This window comes from Dendrobates tinctorius, unplaced genomic scaffold, assembly GCF_039654945.1.
Source record: "Dendrobates tinctorius isolate UK_male_01 unplaced genomic scaffold, ASM3965494v1 ptg000175l, whole genome shotgun sequence".
NCBI classification, from domain to species: domain Eukaryota; kingdom Metazoa; phylum Chordata; class Amphibia; order Anura; family Dendrobatidae; genus Dendrobates; species Dendrobates tinctorius.
This window is the reverse complement of record NW_027361842.1, coordinates 8,146,258-8,169,851: the sequence shown is the minus strand read 5'-3', so window position 1 is coordinate 8,169,851 and position 23,594 is coordinate 8,146,258. Positions and strand designations below refer to the sequence as shown.

Sequence of the window (23,594 nt, the reverse complement as noted above, 5' to 3'; positions counted from 1 at the left end):
TTCCAGAAGTGGACGGGAGGTAAAATGACAGATGTTGCTGCCAGTGAAGGACAGGAGATAAGAGGACGGATGCTGCTGTCTGGTATGGAGTGACTGAACACGAGATGATGCTGCTGCCAGTAGTGGATGGGAGGGAAAATGGCAGGTGCTGAAAGTGAAGGATGAGTGGGAAGTTGGAGGATACTGCTGTCTTTTGAGAAGAGGTGGGATGGACACTATGCCGCTGCCTGTGGGAAGGATACTTGTGGGAGGTAATTTGTCCTGTGCTCTGGTATATGTTCTGTGCATTCAGTTGTGAAACTGTGGAGCCCTGGTTACAGAAGACTAAGTGTAGAGAAGCACCAGAATCATTGGCAATGCCGGCGTCAGTTACATTGCATATAAGTAGTATGGCTATACCAGCTGGAGTCTTCACAAAGCTCAATATAATCTTATTCACACAGAAAAGAAGTCTGGGAGTAAAGTAGAAGTTTAGTTCGTTAGCCGGATCTCCTAACTAGATACCAAGGTGACATTGTGCGGCAGCGCACACTGCATGAATAACACTGCACGGTGTGCTTACATATGCATGAAACCCTTGATATGAGTCCAACTGGGAGATGTACAAGCAGCATTGCAAATAAGAGCAGTAAGATAGTTAATGGTGGCGAGCCTCATGCCGAGGGTCCGCTCTCAAGATAATGAAAATTGTAGGGCTACAAATATTTACCAAAATGGAAATCTAAAGTAAATCAATGCAGCACATTCAGGACGCCACACGGGCACTACAGCTTCACTCTAAATGGTGACTCGTCTTGGTAGAAGATATGCTCATCTTTGAAATAAATCATGTATTAAAGGGATTATTCCAATCTTCAGAAATAGGTACAGTTGTGGCCAAAAGTATTGACACCTCTGCAATTTTGTCTGATAATACTCAGTTTCTTCCTGAAAATGATTGCAATCACAAATTCTTTGGTATTATTATCTTCATTTAATTTGTCTTAAATGAAAAAACACAAAGGAGAATGAAGCAAAAAGCAAAACATTGATCATTTCACACAAAACTCCAAAAATGGGCCAGACAAAAAGTATTTGCACCCTCAGCCTAATACTTGGTTGCACAACCTTTAGCCAAAATAACTGCGACCAACCACTTCCGGTAACCATCAATGAGTTTCTTACAATGATCTGCTGGAATTTTAGACCATTCTTCTTTGGCAAACTGCTCCAGGTCCCTGATATTAGAAGGGGGCCTTCTCCAAACTGCCATTTTTAGATCTCTCCACAGGTGTTCTATGGGATTCAGGTCTGGACTCATTTCTGGCCACCTTAGAAGTCTCCAGTGCTTTCTCCCAAACCATTTTCTAGTGCTTTTTGAAGTGTGTTTTGGGTCATTGTCCTGCTGGAAAACCCGTGACCTCTGAGGGAGACCCACCTTTCTCACACTGGGCCCTACATTATGCTGCAAAATTTGTTGGTAGTCTTCAGACTTCATAATGCCATGCACACGGCCAAGCAGTCCAGTGCCAGAGGCAGCAAAGCAACCCCAAAACATCAGGGAACCTCCGCCATGTTTGACTCTTTTTTTTCTCCTGTAAACTCTATGTTGATGCCTTTGCCCAAAAAGATCTACTTTTGTCTCATCTGACCAGAGAACATTCTTCCAAAACGTTTTAGGCTTTTTCAGGTAAGTTTTGGCAAACTCCAGCCTGGCTTTTTTATGTCTCGAGGTAAGAAGTGGGGTCTTCCTGGGTCTCCTACCATACAGTCCCTTTTCATTCAGACGCCGACGGATAGTACGGGTTGACACTGTTGTACCCTCGGACTGCAGGGCAGCTTGAACTTGTTTGGATGTTAGTCGAGGTTCTTTATCCAACATCTGCACAATTTTGCATTGAAATCTCTTGTCAATTTTTCTTTTCCGTCCACATCTAGGGAGGTTAGCCACAGTGCCATGGGCTTTAAATTTCTTGATGACACTGCGCACAGTAGACACAGGAACATTCAGGTCTTTGGAGATGGACTTGTAGCCTTGAGATTGCTCATGCTTCCTCACAATTTGGTTTCTCAAGTCCTCAGACAGTTCTTTAGTCTTCTTTCTTTTCTCCATGCTCAATGTGGTACACACAAGGACACAGGGCAGAGATTGAGTCAACTTTAATCTATGTCAACTGGCTGCAAGTGTGATTTAGTTATTGCCAACACCTGTTAGGTGCCACAGGTAAGTTACAGGTGCTGTTAATTACACAAATTAGAGAAGCATCACATGATTTTTCGAACAGTGCTAATACTTTTGTCCACCCTCTTTTTTATGTCTGGTGTGGAATTATATCCAATTTTGCTTTAGGACAATTCTTTTTGTGTTTTTTAATTTAAGACAAATTAAATGAAGATGATAATAACAAAGAATTTGTGTTTGCAATCATTTTCATGAAGAAACTGAGTGTTATCTGACAAAATTGCAGGGGTGTCAATACTTTTGGCCACAACTGTATTGGTGATAGAGCTGGTGAATAAAAGCAATTTTGCAACTTACTGCTTAGAGATATTAACACTTTTCTTTTGTTTACTGCTTGTTGCCTTGGAAACCGACCACCACTGCTAGGTAGCAGAGCATGTGCAGCACATATAAGCTCTTCTCTATTGAGCTTGTAAGCACTATTGTGAAACTGGCCAGGATCTCTGGAGCGCACGGTTACCTCCTGATCCCGGCCAACTAATTAGTGCTTTATGATCCAAACAGCAGTGGTGGTCGGTTTCCTAGGCAACAAGCTGTAAAAAAAGGAAATGTTAAAATCTCAATGTTAATATCCGAACAACGGCTGCAAATTTTAATAAGCAGCAAACTGCAAAAGTGCTTGTATTTAAAAACAACATCCATCTATGAAGATGAGAAATAACCTTTAAGGAATCTCCACTGCATGGCTGACCAGTGTTTAATCATTAAAGTGGATGACTGATGCAGACAACCCCCTCCTCTAACGACAGTCACTCTAATTGGTCATTTGTGGCGCACAATTTCCATACCACACAACATATAGATAGGTGGGATCCACCAGATCTGCACTAACCTAATGGTTTCCCCCTGTGGCCCCTTCAGGGTGACTCAGAGAGGGGACTTCAGGAGACAACATTGTTTTTTTCCAGCAGCAATAATTATGTGCAGGGTGATAACTGGGGGTTAGACATCTACACATCCAGTAAATTGGGGTCTCATGACCTTACCAGTAGAGAGGTAGTGCTCATCCGTGACCACCGCTCCATTCATTGTCCATGGGGATGGTGGACATAAACACGCACGTACACAGACCCATATGCATAAACAGAGAAGTTATCATGACCTAACACCACCACTCCATTCATTGTCCATGGGGATGGTGGACATAAACACGCACGTACACAGACCCATATACATGAGGGATGGTGGTCATACACGTCATAGGCCCATATACATAAATGGAGGAGTTGAAACTGACACCACCGCTCCATTCATTATCCATGGTGATGGTGGTCATACACATGCACATACATAGACCCATATACACTCCATTCATTGTCCATGAGAATGGTGGAAATACACAATATATATAAACTTGGCACACACCAAAGGTTTCTGATGCAGAAAGGTGATTTTTTATTATACAACAGTACATACATACACAGACGTTTCGGTCTAGGACCTTCATCAATGTACGATATATTGTACCGTGGGATTCGCGGTGGATACTGCGTCCACACTCCACAAATCACCACGCAGTGGGACGGCTTCATGTGCCTCCTCACAGGATTGGTCTATCTCACAATGCCCAGTCACTAAGAATCTCACAGTACAATATATCGTACATTGATGAAGGTCCTAGACCGAAACGTCTGTGTATGTATGTACTGTTGTATAATTAAAAATCACCTTTCTGCATCAGAAACCTTTGGTGTGTGCCAAGTTTATATATATTTAGTTCACGGATTGGGATCCTACTTGGGCACCACCTACAATTCTCAGGGTTGTGCCAACAGTTTTGTTCTTGGTGGAAATACACGTCATAGACCCATATACAGTAATAGAGTCTTCGTGGATTAACACCACCGCTCCATTCATTGTCCACGAGGATGGTGGTCATACATGTCATAGACCCATATACACGAATGGAGGAGTTGCCATGAATTAACACCACCGCTCCATTCATTGTCCATGAGGATGGTGGTCATACACGTCATAGACCCATATACACGAATGGAGGAGTTGCCATGGATTAACACCACCACTCCATTCATTATCCATGGTGATGGTGGTCATACACATCATAGGTTCATATACATGAACGGAGGAGTTGTCAAGGATTAACACCACTGCTCCACTCATGTCCATGAGGAAGCTGGTCATACATGTGCACATACATAGACCTATATACATGAATGGTGGAGTTGTCGTGGATTAACACCACCACTTCAAAGACCCTCCCACCCTCCCTCCCCTCTACAGCCACTGGATAATCCTCATATCTCCTTTGTGTAAGGGTTAATCCAAACAATCATGATGCAAATCAGCAGCAAAATCTGGATGTGTAATAAGCAAATTTTGTCGCAGACTTGCAACATTGCAAAGAGTGACGAGGCGGCCCAGAATTTCATGCAGATTTCTGGGAGTACATGAGGATAAGGGGGTTTCAATTTTTATGTGTGGAATCCACCATGTCTAATTTTACCTTTATATAACATGTTAAAATCAATAGGCACAGATGACCCAGGTCTTCCATAACTTAAATATTGTATTAAGTCACAAAGTGAAGTGTGCGCCAGGTTAGCACAGATTGGTGGCGGTCCAGTGGGAAAGTTATTAACTGGTAATGTTCTCATTCTGTAGAACACCTTTAATAGTACAAGACAGATTTAAACTTTTCATAACATTTTCCTTAAAGTTTGCCCTTATTTCTTTTCCCATAGCTCTGTTGAGTATTTTGCTTTTTTCACTTTTGAAAACCGCGATACAGTTCCAGAGATACGGGCCTTTTCATTTTTAGGCTATGGGCCCACGTAGCGTTTTAAAACGCACAATGAAAACCGGACTCCTTCCCAGAAATCGTGCGGTTTTTTCAGCGCGATTTCACTGCGATTTTACCGCGATTCTGTTCGCGATTTTGCTACGATTTTCTCAAGCACTTTCCAAGCGATTTGAAGCATCGCTTGGAAAGTGATTGACAGGTTGGTCACACTCGTCAAACATAGTGTTTGACAAGTGTGAGCAGCTTTTTACTATTGAGGCCGCCTATGCAGCATCAGTAGTAAAAGATAGAATGTTAAAAATGATTAAAAAAAATAGAAAATCGGGGTATATTTACCTTCAGACGTCCCTTGCTGCCATCCCGGGCCTCAGCGTTCCCAGCGATGCCTTGCGAGACCTGTGATGACGTTGGTCTCGCGTTACTATAGCGATCTCGCGAGACCACTAGAGTCACGCGAGACTACGTCATCACTGGACCGTGCCGCAAGTCATTACTGGGAACGCTGAGGCCGGGAATGCAGCGCGGGACGTCGGAAGGTAAATGTACCCCGATTTTTTATTTTTTATTCTTTTTTTTACAGGGGTATGGTACCCAGGGCTTGGAGGACAGTCTCCTCTCCTCCACACCGTGGGTAGCAACCGCACATGAGACGCTTAACTTCCCGCATGGTGGGCATAGCCACATGCGGGAAGTAAGCGATTCTCATGCATTTCTATGGGTGCGGAATCGCGGCAATTCTTTGCGATTCCGCACAAAAGAATGATCATGCTGCGATTTTTTCCGCGATGCGATTCCACCGCTGAAAAAAGCGCAGCATTAGCACTGCATGTGCGGAATGCCATAGGAATGCATGGGGTGCGTTCTGTACACGATTTTTAAACGTTTTCGCGCCTAAAATCGCGGCAAAAACGCTTGAAAATCGCATCGTGGGCACACAGCCTTAAGGTCATTCCAACAGATCGTGGTTCACAGGATTCCTTGGGGGCATGTCTCTAGCTTGCTCTGCATATTTAGTCTGTGAGCACCACCCCTTTAACCACAAAAACTAGCATGAAATAAAAAGGCACATATCTCTAGAATCGTATGGCAGATTTAAAAAAAAGAAAAAAAGCAGACTACTCAGGCAAGCAGTGAGAATAAAATAAGAGAAAAAAGTGGCCACTTCTGATCGGATGACAGGTTCTCTTTAAATCGAAAATCACAATCCTAACAAAAACGTGACAAGTAGTAATGAGCAGAATTTACGTTTCTTTTCCTTGAAGAATGTAAAGGTGGTTAGCAGTGGACTTGGCATGTTAAAAACTTTACTGCAATTTTCACGCCGGGAGACATGAAATCCAACTAATATTAATGACAAAGAAATAATATATGAGGCTGTCAATCACCAGGAACACGAGCTGCCTGGGAAAAAGGAGGCGGATTTTTTTTTTTTGTTACTTGGGAATGGGGATCAAAAACGTAATATCTAAGGCAGATTATTTCCCAGGACTTGTGAAAACAAAGAGAAGAACAGAGCAATAATTGCATAACGCTCAATGTTTTGTCTCCAATTATTTTTTAGGTCAAGCAGATTTTGTTCTTGTCTGGCTCGCACAGACAGAAAAAGGCCCCTCTTGGAAATGGGCCCTTTGTAGAAAAATACTGTGCCTGTGACAGTAGAAGGCCCCTGTAGAAAAGGGCCCTTTGTAGTCCAATAGTGTGTCTGTGACAGAAGAATGCCCCTGTAGAAAAGGGCCCTTTGTAGTTCAATAGTGTGTCTGTGACAGAAGAAGGCCCCTGTAGAAAAGGGCCCTTTGTAGTCCAATAGAGTGTCTGTGACAGAAGAAGGCCCCTGTAGGAAATGAGCCCTTTGTAGTCCAATAGTCTCAGTGACAGAAGAAGGCCCCTGTAGGAAATAGGCCATTTGTAGTCCAATACTGTGTCTGTGACAGAAGAAGGCCCCTGTAGAAATGGGCCATTTGTAGTCCAATAGAGTGTCTGTGACAGAAGAAGGCCCCTGTAGGAAATGGGCCCTTTGTAGTCCAATAGTCTCAGTGACAGAAGAAGGCCCCTGTAGGAAATGGGCCCTTTGTAGGAAAATACTGTGTCTGTAACAGAAGAAGGCCCCTGTAGAAATGGGCCCTTTGTAGTCCAACAGTGTGTCTGTGACAGAAGAAGTCTCTTGTAGGAAATCGGCCCTTTGTAGTCCAATAGTGTCTCAGTAACAGAATAAGGCCCCTGTAGGAAATGGGCCCTTTGTAGTCCAATACTGTGTCTGTGACAGAAGAAGGCCCCTGTAGAAATGGGCCCTTTGTAGTCCAACAGTGTGTCTGTGACAGAAGAAGTCTCTTGTAGGAAATCGGCCCTTTGTAGTCCAATAGTGTCTCAGTAACAGAATAAGGCCCCTGTAGGAAATGGGCCCTTTGTAGGAAAATACTGTGTCTGTAACAGAAGAAGGCCCCTGTAGAAATGGGCCCTTTGTAGTCCAACAGTGTGTCTGTGACAGAAGAAGTCTCTTGTAGGAAATCGGCCCTTTGTAGTCCAATAGTGTCTCAGTAACAGAATAAGGCCCCTGTAGGAAATGGGCCCTTTGTAGTCCAATACTGTGTCTGTGACAGAAGAAGGCCCCTGTAGAAATGGGCCCTTTGTAGTCCAACAGTGTGTCTGTGACAGAAGAAGTCTCTTGTAGGAAATCGGCCCTTTGTAGTCCAATAGTGTCTCAGTAACAGAATAAGGCCCCTGTAGGAAATGGGCCCTTTGTAGTCCAATACTGTGTCTGTGACAGAAGAAGGCCCCTGTAGAAATGGGTCCTTTGTAGTCCAATAGTGTCTCAGTGACAAAATAAGGCCCCTGTAGGAAATGGGCTCTTTGTAGTCCAATAGTGTGTCTGTGACAGAAAAAGGCCCCTGTAGGAAATGGACCCTTTGTAGAAAAATACTTTGTCTGTGACAGAAGAAGGCCCCTGTAGGAAACAGGCCCTTTATAGTCCAATAGTGTGCCTGTGACAGAAGAAGGACTCTGTAAGAAATGGGCCCTTTTGTAGTCCAATAGTGTCTCAGTGACAGAAGAAGGACCTTGTAGTCCAATAGTGTGTCTGTGGCAAAAGCTGCTTGGTAGATGAATGTATCCCCCGTACCTCTTACACACAGATAGAACTGTATTTCCAACCCCGCTGGATCTTACACCGTTTGGACCCAGGTAAGTAAGAGAATGGCCTAACACTTGGGAAAGCTATACAATTACAAAGCATACAGAGAAGGCATGGAGTTTATTACCTGAACATAGGTAATCCGTCGCTGTACGAGTTCTGTCAAATCTTTGGCCTCTCTTTCTCGCCAGTCACCTGCACCATCGGTCTGACTGAGGTAGTAGAGATCTGTCATAACCGACCTATTAAACAGATGATGACATGCTGACAATGCAGTCCCATACACTGTGGCAATAAATAGAACATTACATAAGTGAAGCGTCTGTTCCAGGACCTGCAGGTTCTCTCTCCTGCTTCTGTCAGGCAGAGCTTCGCTCACCCATTAAAATCTTTAATCAATAAAGAAGCAGAGGAGAAGAAGCTGAGGAGTTTTTTTGTACCAGTTTTACAAAACTCCTGACCTATTAAGCAGTTGATTGCACGGCAGCATCACAGTCAGTTATATGGCTGCAACAGAAATAAAATGGCTGGATCTCCTTGTGACATAAGGAGTCTTAGAAGTGATGCTCCCTGGCAAATAATGCAAATCAGCTGACCTCCTTTTTGTTCATTCTGTGGAAAAAGCAATTTTGCAGATTTCATGGCTATTCCCACAGTTCACTGGTCAGTTTTGTTGCAACTGCAGTCTTGCTATAGAATAAGTCAAGTGCCTGTTCCTGGACCTGCAGGTTCTCTATCCTGCTTCTCCTAGTCAGAGCTTCACTTTTTTTTTTTTTTTTTTTTTACTTTAAAAGTTGTATCAAATGTGACCACAGTGGGAACACGGAGTTATTGTAAGAATTTTACAAACTCCTAACCTATTTAGCAAATGACTACATGGCAACAACGCAGTCCGATAATATTGTTGGTACTAGTTACTGGTATAAGGTGTTTAATTGGCAATGCTCCCTGGGGAAGTATGCAAACTAGCTGTCCCCCTTTTATTTGATTTGAGAGAAAAGCTATATTGCATATTCTACATTACTGTCACAGTTCCCTGGCAGCATTTTATTCAATTGCAGTCCTAGAAGCAACGTGCCTGTTCCAGGATCTGCAGGTTCAGTATCCTGCTTCTCATATTTCATTCATCCATTAAAAGTAGAACTTTTTTTTCTAAAACCAAAGGGAGGACAGTGTGAATTACGAGTTTTCATGAATTACCAGTTTCGTGTATTACCAGTTTTCGTGTACACATTTCCATAAAACGTCTGAGAAATGACGCAAAGTAGCGGTCCTTTTTCCTATGACTACGTAATTCCCTGCAGCTTCTGTATCCTGGTTGCAGGCAGAGCTTGGTCCAACTACTTAAAGTAGCTGAAAAATATTTGTCCTACTAAAACCTTGTATCAAAAAGGAGCACAATGTAAATGAAGACGTCCTTGTACGGAGTTTTACAAAACGCCACATCTTTTCCATAACTCTTACCCAGTAGAAAGAGTCACGGAGATGAATCGCTTTGTGGAAGCAGCAACATATCAATCCATTTAATTGACTCAACCCTCATCCTCCCAGGAAATTAAATGATTCATGTCCATCTAAATATGATTAGATCTTCATGTTTGTTTTTCTGTCATCAATATATTCTAATACAGCTCTACTAAAATACATTTGCTTAAGGGGCACAGTATACATATAAAAATTATTTCAGGTCACGTGACCCCAGGTCGGACAAGAAATTGCAGAATTATGCAGATAAAAACATGTTTCGCCAGTCTAAAAAAAATAAAAAATAACATGTTTCACCATCTTGTACCAGGTGTGTGTCTTACCACTAACAAATAAGGGTGGTTTTCCAAATTCTATACTGACCCTGCACAGGGTGTGCCAAAAGCCATATGGGAGCGAGAAAGGAAATGTAGATCTACACGGTGACAATACAGATGAGTGGCCATCCCCTTGGTAAGTGAGCCTCCTACAGAGCAGCGCTCCGATTTCGCTCATAAAGGAGGGTCCTAAGAAGGATCCTGCTGTGTCATCTCCATATCCCTTACGCGGTCCGTACCTTTGCTGATCACCCATATCGATCAGTAGCTCGTCCACGTGTCTTTGGAGTTCATTTCGGTCCAGATGTTTCAATTTCTTTAGCTCGCTTTGCACGAAATACCAGAATTCCTTGGCCCCGTTATCAATTGCCCTCCGTAAGAGTTCATGGTCTTTTCCCATGCCAGTCACTAAAATAAGAAAATTAAAAAAAAGTTAAATCAATAATTCTTGTACAGAAAATGGCTACTACCATATCAATCATACTGAAATATCTTCATAAATTATAGAGAGGGGTAAAGAGGACCTGTCCCCAGGTATAAAGGAGACAGTTTTTGCTCTTATTTTATTCCGCCACTCCCTGGAGTATTCAGCTTTTTTTTTTTTTAAATATGCCATACGGTTTCATAAATATGGGCTTTTTTTATTTCGCAATTTTTATGGTGTTTCCTAAGAGGCATGGTCACAGGTTCCTCTAGGGCAGCGTTCCCAACGCCAGTCCTTGCGCCACAGATGGGTGGTGTTTTCAGGATTTCTTTAGTATTGCCTGTGGAATTATTGCCTGTGGAGGTAGTGGAATTATTACCGGGCAATACTAAGGAAATCCTGAAAACATCACCTGTCGGTGACTCAAGGACTGGAGCTAGGTAGCACTGCCCTGGGGCGTGTCTGCAGGCTGCTTGGCATAACTACCCTGACAGACTCGCCTCTTGACATTAAACAAAGGGCCCATATCTCCGGAACCGTATGGTAGCAAGCTGACTACTCCGGGGAGCAGCGGAACAAAATAGGAGCACAAAGGGGCCATTTTTGACCTGGTGAGAGTGTGAAGAGGATCAGATATGATAAAGAAGGTGTTAAATACCATACGAAGGGGATTACAATAGATACTGTATGAAGGAAACACATCACCCAAACTAACCATCTCAGATAAGGATAGTCCAGGTCACGGTCGCTCCACATATCTGCCAGGAAACATGAATGTCTCGCTGCAGCCGTAGCCACAGCGCGATGACAAAGATTTTCAGGGAATTTGCCCACTATACCCAGAACAGACACCTTTGGGAACAAGTATTTATTTTTTACCTAAATTTATGCATTTGGGGCTAAAAAAAAACATTTTTGCAATCACGTTTTATTAAAAATATTGCACTGTTTGGCTTTTATGGACTTTTTTTTCTCTACACATTTAAATTTGATGTGGTCATAAATTAGCTGACATGAGCACAGAAAAATGAAACATGCAAACTCTCCTATTGGACCATCAGAACCAGCTCACTGATATATTCCCAGTTAACTCATTCTGCATTTAGTAAAGGAGCTTCAGAGTAAAAAGCGCATATAGGATCTTATTCAACACAACTGATATTAAATCCAGGATATGCTAACCTGATGTAGTAAAATTTGCATATTTAAAAGGGTGATAGGCTGCTGCAGACCCATGGGTCACTAGACCATTCACAGATTTAAAAGGAAATAATTTTTTGTGGCGTTTTCCCAATGAAAACCACATTATTAATATAATTTCTCCTGGTACTGGATTTTCTTCAAAATTCTGCAGCGTGGAGAAACTTCACAAAATATGTTTTCCTCCTAAATCATTCTGCAGTTAGGAATAGATATCGCACCATGGTGGTGTACAGGGCAAACTATGATAGATTTGTCATGAAACCTAATTGCAAAAAGAAAAACATTTTTTTTATAAAAACACATGTATTTAAGTAAAAAGAAAGTCCATAGAAGTGGATATCTCCTATACTGTAACAGGTAACACGCAATCCACAGCTGCCACTGAATGCAGACTGATGATCGCAGCTGTATAAAGGTATGAGCGCATGTTGCGGATTTGCTTTTGTAAAAATCTGCGCCGATTCTTCCTCTCTTGGCAGAAAACGCAGATGAAAATCCACATGGATTTGATGTGTTTTTGATTTGGATTTGATGCGGATTATTCATGCGGATTTGTAACCTAAATAAAGATATATTATTTGACAAAAACAATTGTGATGTCATTTCCTTGTTCAACCTCCTCTTTTTTTACATTCTTCCTTGAGGACATTAATATCATTACATACCATGTTCAAATATAATGTCTCCATACACAAAACAAATATAAGTGAATATAATATATATACACTGTGTGTGTGTGTATATATATATATATATATATATATTATTTATTTATTACCAACCCCGAAGTTTATTAATGAACATAATAAACTGGTACATAAAGATCTAAATAAAGACACACACATATGAAATATGCATGAAACGCAATATTTTTAATTTTCAAATAATTAGTAAAAAAAATAATAAATTGCGTGGGCTCCCATGTAATTTTCTTAACCAGCAGAGGGAAAGCCGACGACTGGTGGCCAATGTTTATAGCCTGGGAAGGGGGTAATACCCATGGACCTTCCCACGCTATTAATATCAGCTCACAGCTGTATATGGTAGTTAGCCTTTACTGGCTATATTCTCCGCTGACACACATATTCTCCACTGACACAGTCTCCGCCCACACACTCTTCCTTCCTTGCGGAGAATGACATGCTATGTATGTTGAGATGAAGAGACTTAAAGCCGCAATGCTCCTCTTGGAAATATGTTAATTATGCAAATTGTCTCTTCAGAGAGGAAGAGGACTAGAACTCTGGTGCCACCTATTGGAAGTAGCGATCCTAAAAGTCATGACTTAGGATAAAAGCCTCTCTGAAGCGACAAGGAGAAATGATACTTCTTGGATATCGATCAGACGCCTCTCTCACAGCCAAACCAGATCTCACACTTTGCACTGACGAGGGGCAGTACCCCGAAACACAGTGTCTGCAAATTGAGATTCTGGCTTGGCTTTTATCCTAAGTCATGTAACAAGGCTTGTTAAAGAGTTAACTTTGACTTCTAGGATTGCTACATCCAATAGGTGGCACTAGAGTTCTAGTCCTCTTCCTCTCTGAAGAGATAATTTGCATAATTAGTACCTTTGGCAGAGCAGCATTGCGGCTTTAAGTCTCCTCATCTCGACATGCTTAGCATGTCATTCTTCGAATTTCCAAGCACTAAATTTTGTATTTATTTTCAGAAAATGAGAAATGGTCAAAATAACAAAAAATGCAGTGCTTGCAGACCTCAAATAATGCAAAGAAAACAAGTTCATAATCATTTAGAAACAACAATACTAATGTTTTAACTCAGGAAGAGTTCAGAAATCAATATTTTGTACATAGAATAACCATGATTTTTAATCACAGCTTTCATGCGTCTTGGCATGCTTTCCACCAGTCATTTACACTGCTTTTGGGTGACCTTATATCACTCCTGGTACAAAAATTCTTTGTTTGATGGCTTGTGACTATCCATCATCCTCTTGATTACATTCCAGAGGTTTTCAATGGGGTTCAGGTCTGGAGATTGGGCTGGCCATGACAGGGATTTGATGTGGTGGTCCTTCAGCCACACATTGACTGATTTAGGCTGGCTTCACACTACTGTTGTGCAGTGCTGTGGATGGCAGCCTTCCTTCCTCCGTTAAGCCCCGCCTACTGCCACACCTCTTCCTTCACCTCCGCTTACGTCTGCCTCCGCATGCGTCATTTTGACGCTGCACTGTACGTAACAAGTTGCATTTTGTTGTGGTCGGCAAGTCATAACGACGCATGCGGATGCGTCAGCATACATCCACATAGCATGCGTACCCAATGTTAAAGATAGGGTACGCAGGACGCATGCAGACGTAGATGGAGCTGAAGGAAGAGGTGCAGCAGTGGGCGGGGCTTAATGGAAGCAGAAAGAAGGAAGTAGGCTGCCATCCGCAGCCCTACCGAAAGCTAGTGTGAAACTAGCCTTAGCTGTGTGGTATGGTGCATTGTCCTGCTGGAAAAACCAGCCCTCACAGTTGGGGAACATCGCCTGAGCAGAAGGAATCAACTGTTTTTCCAGGATAACCTTATATACGGCTTGATTTATACGTCTTTCGCAAAGATTAACCTGCCCAATTCCAGCCATGCTGAAGCATCCCCAGATCATCACAATCCTCCACCAAATTTCACTGTGACTTTTACGCCTCTCCCAGTCTCCGTCTAACCATTAGACGACCAGGTGTGGGCAAAGCTGAAAATTAGACTCATTAGAGAAGATTACCTTATTCCAGTCCTTTATGGTCCAATCCTTATGGTCTTTGGCAAACTTCAGCCTGGCTCTCCTTTGCTTCTCATTGATGAAAGGCTTTTTTCTAGCTTTACATGACTTGAGCCCTGCCTCTAGGAGCCTGTTACGAACTGTTCTTCCATGCACTTCACCCCAGCTGCCTTTTACCATTCCTTTTGTAGGTCACTTGATCTCATCCTGCTGTTGTTGAGTGACATTCGAATAAGATGACGTCATCTCTGTCAGTGGGGAGTCGTTTTCGCCCTCTGCCGGTCTGTAGCTTCGTTGTCCCCAATGTCTGCAGCTTGATCTTGTTCTAATGGACTGCCGTCTTAGAAATTTTAAGGATGGAGGCAACATGACGATCACTGTACCCCTTTGTTAGTAAAGCCAAAATTGAGCCCTTCTTTTCCTCACTCAAGACTCTTCTTTTCAACTCCTTTGGCATGGTTAAACGTTATTTTTTCATTCCTATTACTTTTGGGATATTACTAGCACTTGTTTTGCCATCCAACTTATCCAATTGCAGGAGGATTGTGACCACCACAGCAGGGTTTTTTTATACTTTCCATCGTTAAATGAGATTTGGTTCAGGTGATCACCTAATCAGAAGCATATTAAGTAGAATGAGGAGTACTCTGGTTGGAATTCAACTGACACTGGAATGGAATGGCTGTCAGACACGTAGAGAAGCTGATTTTTGCCAGAGCTGTATATACGTGTGTGTCAGCCAGATACCCTCATTAATAAAATGGTACATAAAGAGTTAAATAAAAGACACGCACACACACAAAATTTGCGTGAAATGCAATATCTGTTTATTGTTCAAATTTTTTTTTAATAAAATTGTGTGGTCTCCCGCGTAATTTGCATAACCAGCAGAGGGAAAGTCAACGGCTGATGTTAATATTCTGGGAAGGAGCCAATAGCTATAAAGGTTCCCAGGCTATTAATATCAGCTCACAGATGTTTGCTTAGCCTTTATTGGCTAGTTTACAGGTGAACCCCAGAAACAAATTGACACGGAGTCCCCTTATAAAATCAAACCAGCAAAGGCTAGGCAGACAGTTGGGGGCTGATATTAATAGCCTGGGAAAGGGCCATGTATATTGGCACCCCCCCCAGGCTAAAAACATCAGCTCTCTGCCGCCCCAGAAATAGTGCATCTTATAGATGCGCCAATTCTGGCACTTAGCCTCGCTGTTCCCACTTGCCCTGTAGTGGTGGCAAGTGGGGTAATATTTGTGGGGTTGATGTCACCTTTGTGTTGTCCGGTTACATCAAGCCCACGGATTAGTAATGGAGAGGTGTAAATAAGACACCTATCCATTACTAATCCTACAGGATTACCAGAATAAAGTCCTTTAATTGAAATAATGACACAGACTCCCTTATTGAATCTTAATTTACCATACTTACTGCATCGTCTCATCCCCAAATCCCCCGATCTCCTACAATAAAAAGAAAATAACAAACACAAATACTCCCTGTCTGACGTAGTCCATTTACGGAGTGTCCCACGATGATCCCATGTGTAGAACAGTCACATCGGGAGATGTGACTGCTCTACACGGCCTCTGGTGATACACTGACAGGAGATAATCGCTCCTGCAGTGCATCTCTGAGAGTTCACAGGAGTTCATGCTCTCACTTATGGCACTAACACTGTGTGAGAATTTTCTCACGCAGTGGTGCCGCAAGTGACAGCACGGCGGCGCAGTGATCCACTGCGGGAGGATCACCTCCTGTCAGTGTATCGCCGCATGTCAGGTAGAGCAGTCACATCTCCCAATGTGACTGTTCTATATATGTGAGATCGTCGTGGGACACTCGTTATTAAATGGACTACAGCGGAAAGGTAAGTATATGTTGGTTTATTATTTCATTCTTGTTGCAAGAGATCAAGGGTGTCTGGGATTAGATGTTTGGTAAGTATGAATGTGTTTTTTTTTGTTTTACAATTGAACACAGTTGCTTGATGATGGGACTACTACTGTCCCATCATCGCCTCATGCTGTTACTGTTATATGTGAAATGAGACATAGCCGGATGGGAGTAGTAGTCCCATCAGACGATGCCTGGCTACACACAGACACCCGCAGACACACATACACACAGACAGACAACCGCAGACAGACACCCACAGACAAACACGCACATATTCTCCGCTCACACACTCTTCCTCCTTCCTTTCCGCAGCTTTTTTGGCATGCAAATCCGCAGCTAATCTGCAGACCATTTTACACCTGTGGTTTAGCTGCGGATTTGACTGACTCAATGTAAGTCAATGAGTGCAGAAACACTGCAGATCTGCAAAAAGAATTGACATACTGCGGAAAATAAAGAGCTGAGATTCAGTGCAAAATTTTCCTCAGCATGTGAACACCAATTCTAGATTCCCATTTATTAACATTGCCTGAGCTACCCTTTGCGGATTTGGTGCAAATCCACGCGGAAAAAACACTGTGGATCCGCAACAAAATCTGCAACGTGTGCACATAGCCTAAGGGCCCTCAGTCACCCAATACCACAATCAGGCCTTTGTGACCCAGCACTAACTGGAGATAAAGGCTATGTTCAAGATTGCAGAGGTCATACAGGTTATCCTGTACACACATCACATGGTTTGAATGAATGTAGTGCACCATCATGGGTGACGGCGCACCCTACATGTAAAATAGTATTTAAGGATGAAGGGAGAATTTATGTCCTACTAGTTCAACCCATAGCCTAACATGTTGATCCAGAAGGCGGCAAAAAAAAAAAACATTCGGCAACCAGTAAGCTCCACATTGGGGAAAAAAATTCCTTCCCAACTCCACATACGGCAATCAGACTAGCTCCCTCGATCAACGCAATATCAAGGAATCTAGTATATATACCCTTCAACATTATACTTTTCAAGAAAGGCATCCAGTCCCTTATTTAATTTTGTAGTGAATCACTCATTACAACATCATATGGCAGAGAGTTCCATAGTCTCACTGCTCTTACAGTAAAGAATCTGCATCTGTGATTATGATTAAACCTTCTTTCCTCCAGACGTAGAGGATGCCCCCTTGTCCTCGTCACAGGTCTAATAGTAAAAAGATCATTAGATATGTAGGAAGAGCGCGTTTAATAACTCATTGTAAATAACTACTCATTCTCTGAGATCAACCACAGGAAATGCAGAGGAGCGAGGAGTATAAGGGTACGTGCACACGCAGCGTGATCTGCTGCGGATTATTCCGCACGGATTTTGCAAAAACCGCAGATAATCCGCAGGTCCAAAGACCTGCGGATTATCTGCTGTTTTGCCTGCGGTTTGGTCCTGCGGATTCACTATCTCCACAATGGTGGAGATAAGAACCCGCAGCGGTTTCCGCAGAAAGAATTGACATGCAATTCTTTCTGCGGATTCAAAACCGCAGCAAATCCGTGCGGATTTTTCCGCAGCGTCGGCACAGCGGTTTTTTATTCCCATTCATTTGAATGGTACTGTACACCGCAGCTAAAACTGCTGCGGGTCCGCAGCGGCCAAAACCGCTGCGGAAACGCAGCGGAATCCGCAGCGTGTGCACGCAGCCTAATGGTTCATCCGGTAACACATCACACCCATCTCGGGGTCGGGGTAATACCCTATAGGTGTGCCCATTACCAAGGGTCTTGTTACTCTGCTAACAGACACAAGAAGAGAGAACATCATGTGGCATCCGTGACATTCAGTCTACAGGACTGTTTCTGACTTTCACTCTCTGGAATGTAGGACCTTTTATTTCTGCATCCACACGGCTGTCCCATAACTGACTATTTTTATTTTTTTTCTTCTCCAATTCTACTAAATTGAGGCATGAAGAAACTTTGCACCCAATCTATTTCTTTGCTTCTGCAGCTCCTCTGCAGATCGGTGTGTCCCCGCAGACACAGACAACAATCTATCATCGGGATTGTCAATCTCTGCTACTTTAACAGAGCACCTCATTTGATCACAGCCAAAATTAGGTTATATTGTGGCACAGGTGTTAAAATGGGTTTATCAGCTACAATAAAAGTTAGAATTAATGGACTCAAACATTTCTTCAGGAAATAAAAACCTATACTCTTCTCCCTGACCGATGCCGATCCTCCGACATTGCTACAGCTTCTCCCTACCTCTACTCTGGAATCGCCACAACTTCCTCTGTGACCAGAAGCACCTGCACTCTTGCTACAGCTTCAAACAGACCTGGCACCTCTACTCCGCAATCACCACAACTTCCTGTGACCTCACCATGCCTCCGCACTTACTACAGCTTCTACGTGAACGAGCACCTCTACTCCACAATCACAACTTCCTGTGACCAGCACCGCGCCTCCGCACTTGCTGCAGCTTCTCCCTGAATGAGCACCTCTACTCCGCAATCACCACAACTTCCTGTGACCTCACCATGCCTCCGCACTTACTACAGCTTCTACGTGAACGAGCACCTCTACTCCACAATCACAACTTCCTGTGACCAGCACCGCGCCTCCGCACTTGCTGCAGCTTCTCCCTGAATGAGCACCTCTACTCTGCAATCAACACAACATCCTCTGTGACCAGCACCATGCCTCTGCACTTGCTGAAGCTTCTCCCAGACCTGGCACCTCTACTCTGCAATTGCTACATCTTCCTCTGTAACCAGCACTGCGCCTCTACACTTACTACAGCTTCTCCCTGAACAAGCACCTCTACTCCGCAATCACAACTTCCCCTGTGACCAGCATCGCTCCTTCACACTTGCTACAGTTTCTCCCCGAACGATCACCTTTACTCCGCAATCATTACAACTTTCTACGTGACCAGCACAATGCCTCCACACTTGGTACAGCTTCTCCCTGAAAGAGCATCTCTTGTTGTGAGTTCATTTTCCCCTTCACCATTGAGGTCTGATGAACTCCCTCTTCTGGTGAAGGAAGGTAGTGAGGCTGATTACCAAGCACCTGAGCTTGCTTTGGGGTCTGCTCTGGGGCAGTTTAGATTTCCCTTTCTGTCTTTAGGCTATTTACTTCTCCGGCTGTGATCGAGGGGTCTAGGGCACCGTAGGAACCCCCACGGCTACTGCTAGTTGTTGTTGATAGGTTCAGGGGTCTGCAATCCGATAGCTGCCAACTTCTCTGGTTTTCTGGACTTAGCTAGTATTTCTGTTTTTGCCTCCTACAGTGACTCATTCATAACAATCTCTACTTCGTAATCGCCACAACTTCCTCTGTGACCAGCACCACACCTCCACTCTTGCTACAGTTCTCCCAGTCCTGGCATCTCAACTCCTCGATAGCCACAACTTCCTCTGTGACCAGCGCCACAAATCCACAACAAATCCACACTTGATACAGATTCTCCCAGACCTGGCACCTGTACTACTCAATAGCCACAACTTCCTCTGTGACCAGCACCACACCTCCACACTTGATACAGCTTCTCCCAGACCTGGCACCTCTACTCCTCAATAGCCACAACTTCCTCTGTAACCAGCACTGCGCCTTAACACTTGCTACAGCTTCTCCCAGACCTGGCACCTCTACTCCCCAGTCACAACTTCCTCTGTGACAAGGACTGCACCTCCACACTTGCTACAGCTTGTCCCAGACATGGCACCTCTACTTCGCAATTGCCACAACTTCCTCTGTGACCAGCACCATGTCTCCACACTTGCTACAGCTTCTCCCTGAACAAGCACCTCTACTCCGCAATCACCACAACTTCCTGTGACCAGCACCACGCCTCCGCACTTGCTACAGCTTCTTCCTGAATGAGCACCTATACTCCGCAATCACCACAACTTCCTGTAATCAGCACCGTGCCACCACACTTGCTTCAGCTTCTCCCTGAATGAGCACCTCTACTCCGCAATAATCATAACTTCCTCTGTGACCAGCACCACGCCTCCACACTTGCTACAGCTTCTCCCTGAATGAGCAACTCCACTCCACAATCGCCACAACTTCCTCTGTTACCAGCACTGCACCTCCGCACTTGCTACAGCTTCTCCCTGAACTGTAAATTCTACTACACAATCACGACAGTTTTCTCCAGACCCAGCACTGCGCCTCCACAATTGCTACAGCTTCCTCCTAGATCGGCATGGCTCTTCTGCTATTGCTATAGGTTTATCCTACTGGACAGGAACCTCTCCTCCACAAACACCACAACTTCCTCTGTGACCAGCACCATGCCTCATCACTTGCTACAGCTTCTCTCAGAACTGGCACCTCTATTCCGCAATGTCATAACTTCCTCTGTGACAAAAACCGCGCCTCCACACTTGCTGCAGCTTCTCCCTAAACCAGCATCTCTACTACGCAATCATAACTTCCTGTGAACAGCATCACTCTTTCGCACTTGATGCAGCTTCTTCTTGAACGAGCAACTCTACTCCACAATCACCACAACTTCCTCTGTGACCAGCATCGTGACTCCACACTTGTTACAGCTTCTCCCTGAACGAGCAACTCTCCTCCACAATCGCCACAACTTCCCCTGTGACCAGCACCGCGCCTTCGCACTTGCTACAGCTGCTCCATGAACCGGCACCTCTCCTCCAAAATAGCCATAATTTCTTCTGTGACCAGCACCACGCGTCCGCACTTGCTACAACTTCTCACTGAACGAGCAACTCTCCTCCACAATTGCCACAACTTCCCCTGTGACCAGCACCGCGCCTTCGCACTTGCAACAGCTTCTCCCTGAACTGGCACCTCTCCTCCACAATAGCCATAACTTCCTATGAGACCAGCACCACGCGACTGCACTTGCTACAGCTTCTCCTTAAACGAGCACCTCTATACTCCACATTCGCCACAACTGTGACCAGCGCCGCTCCTCCACACTTGCTACAGCTTTTCCCTGAACCGGCACCTCTTCCCCACAATCAAAACTGCTTCCTCCACGCCCTGCACTGCTCCTCCACAATTGTTACCATGTCCTCCTAGATCAGCATGGCTACTCTGCTATTGCTACTGTTTTATCCTCCTGGACAGGAACCTCTGCTCCACAATCACCACAACTTCCTCTGTGACCAGCACTGCACCTCCACACTTACACCTTCTCCCTGAACCGGCACCTCTCCACCACAATCCCCACAACTTCCTCTGTGACCGGAACTGCACTTGCTTCAGCTTCTCCCAGAACTGTAAGCTCTACTCCTCAATCACTAAAGCTTCCTCCAGGACTGGCAATGATCCTTTGTGTTTGCTACAGCTTCCTACTCGACTGGCACTGCTCCTCCAAGTTTGCTACAGCTTCCTCATGGATTGGCATACCCCCCTCCATATTTGCAACAGTTTCAAACTGAACCACTGGAACTTCTTTGCACTTGCTACTACTTCCGCCTGGACAACACCGCTCATCACAAATCGATCCAGCTTCCTACTTGAGTAGCACCACTCCTTCGCAATCACTATAGCTTCCTCCTGGACCAACACTGCTCCTTAACACTAGTTACAGCTTTCCTGCTGGTATTGCTGGCATCACCATCTGGCAGAGGGCTTCATGTGACTATTTATCCACCCTGGGCCCCTCATGTATAACTAGTGAACAAGCCCTTTAATTGCTGGGATTGGTTTATTCCCCAGCACCAGGAGTGTTGTGTGGTAGACTACTCAACTCTCCGCTACAAGAGCTGTAGATTTTCAGGGCATAAAAAGCCAGCCAGGTGCAGGCCTTGGACTACATCTGAGATGCGCAGTCGCTGTCCGGCTTTTCAAACCAAGCCACAACGTTCCCGATAAAAACATACAAAGCAGAAATAATGCAGGCAGAGTGATTCATGCTGCCCGCGGTTCCGGCAGCATGAAATAATGAATAGGTTCTCTTTAAGAGTAAAGACGTGCTCTAACAACAGTGAAAATCTAATATATTTTGCAGGAGTCAATCAATACTAGAAAAGAAACGTGACAAACTAGCCCGAATCTTACCAGTACTGCTAGATTGTTGTTTATACATCTCTATCTGTTCTTTGGCCTTCAGCAGCTGCTCTTCTAATGCCCGTATCCTTCCTGCTGCAGCTCCTTGCTCCACTGGGCCTTCAGGTATTCTTGAAAAACAGAAAAAATCAGGACAATTACACAAAGGAGTACTGAACAGAAGTACTACATTAATACTCAGACAAAAACTTAATTTAGTAAGAGAGGAACAGTATAGAACAAATAGCCCCCTAGGAAAATGATCATTAAACCTGGAAATGATTGCTTCCTTTAGGAATTTGGCCATGATAGATAGGGGTCCTTAACTGAAACATAGTAACATAGTTATTAAGGTTGAAGGAAGACTTTAAGTCCATCTAGTTCAACCCATATCCTATCCTAACTTGCCCTAACATGTTCATCCAGAGGAAGGCAAAAAAAACCCATGTGGCAAACAGTAAGCTTCACATTGAGGAAAAAAATTCCTTCCTGACTCCACATACGGTAATCAGACTAGCTCCCTGGATCAACGCAATATTAAGGAAACTAGTGTATATACCCTGTAATATTATACTTTCCAAGAAAGGCATCCAGTCCCTTCTTAAATTTTAGTAGGGAATCACTCATTACAACATCATATGGCAGAGAGTTCCATAGTCTCACTGCTCTTACAGTAAAGAATCCACGTCTGTGAGTATGCTTAAACCTTAAACAATTACATAATTACATTTTGTTCCAATTTAACCTCTATCATCATTTATACGCGTTTATTGGAGTTTTCTCTTAACTTAAAACAGAGTCAATTTTTAGTTTTGCACTTTCATTTTTGCCTCCACTTCTTCCAAGAGCCATAACTAATTTTCCCATTGATATAGCCACGGGTCTGTAAAGTGTGCTGTATGGAGAAGGCTGGCAGCTCACAGACAAGTCACTCTATTTAGCAGGTCCCAGGGGAACCCCGGCCTTCTAGGATTCTATGAAATCGAAAACTTGTCTCTCGGGACTGCAGATTGTTGTGAAAAAAAAAAAATAACTTTCACATACCTTCTGGGGTCCAGCGTTGAGTCTCTACCACTGCTCTTTGTGTCGTGTTATAATTGAGTCACCGTAGGAGGCAAAAACAGAAATGCTAGCTAAGTCCTGAAAACCAGAGAAGTTGGCAACTATCAGATTGCAGACCCCTGAACCTATCAACACAACTAGCAGTAGCCGTAGGGGGTTCCTACGATGACCTAGACCCCTCGATCACAGCCGGAGAGATACATAGGCCTAAAGAAGGAAAGGGGAAATCTAACTGCCCCAGAGCAGACCCCAAAGCAATAGGCAGCCCCCCACATATAATGACGGTGAAGCAAGATGAAAACACTTACACAGACAGAAAGACAGGCTGAGCAAAGACGGGGCCCAAAAACTAC

At 43.9% G+C, this 23,594-nt stretch overlaps 1 protein-coding gene across 4 annotated transcripts in view; it reads right to left on the bottom strand.

Annotated features, from left to right (window-relative positions):
* The window catches only part of FUT8 (fucosyltransferase 8), a 316,159-nt gene that overhangs the window by 115,953 nt on the left and 176,612 nt on the right, over positions 1-23,594 (bottom strand). For all 4 annotated transcript variants that reach the window (XM_073551365.1, XM_073551366.1, XM_073551364.1 and 1 more), the window contains 3 exons: positions 22,192-22,310; positions 10,151-10,319; positions 8,237-8,351 (listed from right to left, as the gene is read on the bottom strand). In XM_073551365.1, coding sequence (XP_073407466.1) covers positions 8,237-8,351; positions 10,151-10,319; positions 22,192-22,310 — 403 coding nt within the window. The remainder of the gene's footprint in view (positions 1-8,236; positions 8,352-10,150; positions 10,320-22,191; positions 22,311-23,594) is intronic.